The sequence below is a fragment of the Sceloporus occidentalis genome, unplaced genomic scaffold (genome assembly GCF_023333645.1).
Source record: "Sceloporus occidentalis isolate IW3139 unplaced genomic scaffold, rSceOcc1.0.p SCAF_4, whole genome shotgun sequence".
NCBI classification, from domain to species: Eukaryota; Metazoa; Chordata; class Lepidosauria; order Squamata; family Phrynosomatidae; genus Sceloporus; species Sceloporus occidentalis.
Genome location: NW_028316984.1, coordinates 89459844 through 89465866, shown reverse-complemented (window position 1 = coordinate 89465866; position 6023 = coordinate 89459844). Strand labels below are relative to the sequence as shown.

The following is a 6023-nucleotide window of genomic DNA, read 5'->3' as shown; positions in this document are numbered from 1 at the left end:
AAAATGCGCATAAATGGTCAAAAATGCGCATAAATGGTCAAAAGAGGCTGCTTGAAAAGGGGGGGGGGTGTTGCTTTGATTGGGGGTTGGACTGGATGTCCCTTGGGGATCCCTTCCAGCCTTGGGATCATGAGGGAGAAGAGCAATGGGGAGGCTGCGGGAGCGGGAAGTAGACCACCCCCCCTTTTCCCTCTGACACACACACACACACACAGAGAGAGAGAGAGAGAGAGAGAGAGAGGAATCTCTCTCCCTGCTTCAGCTGCTGGAGGTCTGCTGCTGCCTGGCCAGCGACCCTCCTCCTCCTCCTCCCGCCATCCCCTGGCTGCCAGGCTGGCTCTCAGGGGAGCCCCTCTCTGGGTGCCAGGCTCCAGACTGGAAGCGGCTGCCTCCGTGGGCATACAATGTGCCCTCCTGGGGTTGGCCAAGTCCCCCAGCAAGAGAGGCGGCCTTGAATGGCCCCGGAGGGAGCAGGGGCCAGCAGGAGAGCAGGAGGAGGAGGAGGAGGAGGAGGAGGAGGAGGAGGAGGAGAGCATCCCCTTCCTCCCGGCGCCAGGAGCCCTGCCTGCTCCTTGCCCAGCAGCAGCCCTTCTTCTCAGGGCTCTTTCCTCCTCCCCCTCCCCTCCGATGAGGGGAGGAAATGCCTTGCCCTTTGCCCACCCTCTGACCTAAATCCCTCCCTCAATTTGCCTCGATCGTGATCGAGGCAAAGTTCTCATTCCCAGGACCCGGGGTTTTTAAAAAGAAACGGCATTTGCGCCGATTTCAAAAGACCCGCGCTAGGGGCCATTTAACACGGAACGGGTGTGCAAGCTCCTGATTCGCTTGTGTGAGATTCGGGGTGAGTAGGAACTTCACGTGATTGAATCGGTTTCAGAACCGATTTTTTTTGTAATGTGAATGGGCCCTCAGAAACAAGCAAATTCACCAAAATCTGCTTCTAAGTTCACTTTGATTTCACTTCAAATTGGTCTGGTGTGGAAGATCACTCTGATGTTGCCTCCCTTGGCCCCCTGCGTCCTGCCCCTTCATCCCCCTCCTCCTCCTTCACCCCATCTTGCCCCCTCTGCCACCCTGCCACCCATCCCATAATCCCCTGCCTGCTCCTGCATCCCCATCTTGTCCTCTCTGCCACCCTGCCACCCATCCCTTCATCCCCCTCCTCCTCCTTCACCCCATCTTGCCCCCTCTGCCACCCTGCCACCCATCCCTTCATCCCCCTCCTCCTCCTTCACCCCATCTCGCCCCCTCTGCCACCCTGCCACCCATCCCATAACCCCATGCCTGCTCCTGTGTCCCCATGCCATCCTCTCTGCTACCCTGCCACCCATCCCATCATTCCCTGCCTGCTCCTGCATCCTCATCTCGTCCTCTCTGCCACCTTGCTACCCATCCCATCATCCCCTGACTGCTCCTACACCCCGATCTGCCTCTCTCCTTCACCCTGCTGCCTATCCCATCATTCCCTGACTGCTCCTTCACCCCGATGAAGGATGACAGCTAAGGAGGGGGCAGGTAAGGAGGACAGCCTCCAGAGCCCCACTGAGCATGCGCAAGGGTGCCAATTTGAATCGTTGAACCCTCAAAGTATGTTCTAGTGTGGTAATACAATGTGCACTCACCACACTTTGCTTGAATCCGCATCACGTGACTTGTCTGGAATCAAACTGACTTCGCTTCCTCCTCGATTCAGAATGGCAACGGAAAGGCAACCCGGTGTGGTAAAACCTCATGTTTTAACGTGAATTCACATTGATAGACAGGAGTGACTCTGGATCTGGTGTGAAAAAACCCTCACATTTTGCATTGCTAGAACAGGAGTGACTGCGGATCTGAGTTGCAAACCCCCCATGTATAATAAGGCCCATAGAGAGCAAGGGAGAAGGAGAAGGCATGGACTTTTCAATTTGATTTCCTTTCAGTTGGTAAACTAACTGCAAGAAACTTGTCAGAGGCTTGTTAGAGAAGCCAAAACTATCCTTTGCCATCCTCATTCAGTAGTCTCTATCAATACAGTTCTATGATGCTATGATGTGCTAACATCCCCCCCCCCCTCACACACCTGGAAATGTAAGAGGAAATGGCAAAAGAGAGCCATAAAAAATGGATCACTCCTAACAAATGAAGTAATGAAGTCTGTTTGAAGACATTTGCATCACATAGCCTTGAAAACTCCCTCCGAATTAAAATTATGAAACGGAAAACATCTCTCTTAGCTGTCTTGTTGGCTGTGAAATAATAGAAATAATAAGCATTGATGCTTAATAATGATTTTTAAAAGGTTTTAAGTTATAGTTACTGTATATTTTATTTTCATAAGCTGCTTTTCTTTAATTAAGAATGCAGCTGCCACTAGATTTTAAGAAAGGGAATAATTGGGTGAATTGTGTTTAGTAAAGCGTTTGTTTCTAGCCCTTTAGGAGTAAACCATTTTTCTTTATTTACTCTTAAATTGTTTAATGTTTGTCTGTGTGCTTAAGTTTGATGTAAGGTTGTTTTCCGTTTATGTTGTCTTGGGCGTGGTACAGACCTCTGAAAAACAGCAGCCTGCTGGCACCTGTTTTTCCACCAGAGGGAAGCCACAGCCGCCAAACCGTGCGGTTTCCCTCTGGCGGAAAAAGAACCTGCGAAAATCAGGTTGTTTTTATGCCACAAGGGCAGCGTGACTAGTGCGCCACTGGTGCACTTGTTACGTAAGCACCACACAGTGCCATGCGGACACTGTGCAGCGCTTACGTAACAATGGCGGCGCCCATGTATACAGGGTGCCGCCATTATTATGCCCTCTCATCACATGCTAGGGTTGTGGGACGTGTGGGTACTCCACCCCGAGCCAACCCTAGCACGTGACAAGGGTGTCACTGAGGGCCCATTTGTACCGGGCCATAATAAGACAAGAGAATTGCTCTGCTTTTATTATAAGCTTGTTAGATATGTAAGTGCTAAAATAATTGGATTTTTAATTTATTATCTTGTACTATTAATATTAGTTGCTTCAGGCTTGCCTGTAAATTTTGTTTTTAAAACCCCTTTAATGACTAATTTATTATGCCAGATCAATGTATGACTTTTGAATGTCTATAAGGAAAATGTAAGAGATGTATCTGAGAGACAGCAAAGAAATAAAACCTTTGATCCAACAATAAATTAATGCAGACCAATTATTGACTTAAAGTTTTAATGGAAAGGAACCAATAAGATTACAGGAGAGGGGAAACATTTGAGCTGTAAGAATTGGAAGAAGAAAAAGGGCAGACATCCTTCTATCCTCTCTTTCAGCTTACCACTCACTATCCCCTTTATATTAATTTGCTCATAGTCTTCATTGGGATCTCCAAGCTTCTCTTAAAATGAGAGAAAGAAAACTAATTATTTTTTGATAAATAGGAGACGAGAACTTGAGACTTTCCCATAATTTGTATCTTTCCTTATATCCTTTTGTCAATTCTTTAACCAGTTTTCCAGTCTTTGTGGCTGAATTTCATTGAGAAACACTACACCTCAAGCCAGGTAGATATATATAATTTGTATGTTATTTAAGTTACATTTTGGTTTTCAACCTATATATCCTTGCTTTTGGTTAAATGTGAATCCAGATAAGACAGAGGGGCTTACTCTCAGAGATCCTAACCTGGGTTTGGTGATGTTCTCAATGGGTGGATGGAGATACATTTCCCCAGAAAGACTACATCCAGAGCCTGGGGAGGCTTCTGGATCCATCACTCCAAAAGACAGCTCCGATAGATGCAACGGCCAGCAGTGTCTATTATCAGCTTTGGATGCTACACCAGCTGGAGGCTCTAAAATGGTAGTGCACATGCTGGTGACTCCAAGGCTGGACTTCTGTAATGCACTATACATTAAGTTACCTCAGTACCAAGTTCAGAAACTTCAATTTCTGAATTTCAGCCAGATTGGTACATCTAGGAGTGATCATATCACACCAATATTAAAATAACACCACTGGTGCTAGTTTCAGGCAAGGTACAAAATATTGGTTGTTACCTTTAAAGCACTACATGATTTGCGTCTAAGTTACCTGCAGGATCACCCACTCCCAAATAATCTGTGCCATACACTCAAGTCCTCTCTAGGACATTTACTTCAGTAAGCCAAGGCTAGGTAGGCAACTGTTACCCGGAAAACTTTCCTTCAGCCTAGTTTAGGCTGGAACGACCAAAGAGATTTGCCAGCTGAATACACTGCCCGGTTTTGAGTCTTTTCAGGGAGGATTATCCAAATGATTTTTAAATTGTGATTTTAAATGATAGATTTTATACTATGGGTTGATTGATCTATACTGATTTTATTGACTCTTTTCATGTTATGTTTTAACAGATCTATGCATTTTAACTGATGCTATGTTTTTAACATAGGTTATGTGTCGTTGTTGTTGTTCCCTGCCTTAATCCATGTAGAGAAGTGGTTAGGGTCATTTTGAGAGGAAATTTTTAAAAAACTTTTTTTTTTTTTTGGCAAAAATTTCTTTTGACCCAGAGGGGAGAGGCATGCCAAATGTGGTGGAAATGCCATTGACACTCCTCAGATGTCATTATGGGACATTTTGCTAATATTAGTTTTGACTCCTGAGGAGGGCTACAAAAATGGCTCTGTGGGCCTCATGATTCCAGAAGGAGGCTTTTATTCTGCTTTCTATACAAAATTTTAGCAGGTTGAAGTGTCAAAAATTCTATTTGTAACCTTATAGTTTCCCACTACTTCCTTTTCCCCACTGACAGCAGCAACATGCACGTACACAAAAACCCTGTTAAGTAAGGGGAAATTTGATAGATACACAATGCTTTTGATTGTTAGTGTGAGAAACTTTCCATTTGGAAGAAACCCAAAACTCTGTCCAATCCCCATATTCACAGATATATTTATAGAAGAAAGTAATGTCATTCCTGAGTTCAGCCCATTTGAGAAGAAGGGTATGTCCATACTACACAATTATGCTGGCTATTTGCAATAATAAATTAATTGAATTGTATACTGCTCAATTAAAACAATTTATTATAATTTTGACTGTCATGGTTGTATCCTATGGAATCCTGCGATTTGTAGTTTGGTGGAGCTACCTACACCTGCTAGATAGTTCGACTTTCCTCCTTTCAGCTTCAGCACTGGCATTGGCTGCAGAAAGTTCTAAGCCCCTGCAGTTAGGATGGAGTCATGATAGTTAGGTAGCAAGCTGCTATAAGTGTGCAGTGTGGATACAACCTAGGTCACACCAAGATGGAACACAGGACTGGACACACATTTGTGGGGTTTTTTTGAAGCACAGTATCTCATCTCTTGGGAGAGGGCTTAACTGCTTAATTAATCTCTGGCTTTAGGGGGAAGTGGCTATTGGAGGGGGTAGAAAATTGGAGAGAGCAAAAATGATGGGCATGAAACACTTTCAGCTGTCCATTATTTCTCCATTACAAGAAAGACATTTTACAGTGCTTCTTTGAAGAGGAGGAACAACAACAGCAGGAGTGATTTCATGAGACCAGATGGCAGTGACAGCTGCAGGTCCACCAGAAGTTCCTTGAGTTTACTAGTCATGCAAACCAGGCAGTGGAAATAAAACAGCTTTAAACACACACTTTTATTACTTGCTTTAGTATGTTGTTCTTGGAAAAAGTGCACCTGGCTGAAATCGAAGCTCTTTTGGGAAGAAGGAGGAGGAGGAGGAGGAGAAGTGGGAGCAGAACCTCCGTATAAGTGATGCTTCTCTGAGTTACGGGTGGACTCCGAGATTGTCCAAAATTTATAGAGTCTTGACAAAAACAGGCACATCCAAAAGGGTGACAGAATAGTTCTGGATGAAGGTCCCTCCCTCAAAAACTTCAGCAGTGTTGGTGTCCATCCACTTCTGACCTTTTCTTGGCAGGTAGATGTCTCTTTGACTTTGCCCTTGTTCTGTTATTGGGGCAACAAGTACCTGAATTAAAAAGAGGAGTGATTAAAGATTAAAGAGATGTTGCTCTTTCTAATATGGAAGAGCTGAAGCTCATCTGAAACCAGCACAGGGTCAC

General features: G+C 44.9%; 1 protein-coding gene across 1 annotated transcript in view; it reads right to left on the bottom strand.

Annotated features, from left to right (window-relative positions):
- Positions 1-3921: 3921 nt before the first annotated feature.
- The window catches only part of LOC149314304 (SITS-binding protein-like), a 62412-nt gene continuing 60310 nt past the window's right edge, over positions 3922-6023 (bottom strand). The window contains exon 12 of the mRNA XM_089523089.1: positions 3922-5929. Within this exon, the coding sequence (XP_089379215.1) occupies positions 5756-5929 (174 nt within the window). The 3' untranslated portion in view covers positions 3922-5755. The remainder of the gene's footprint in view (positions 5930-6023) is intronic.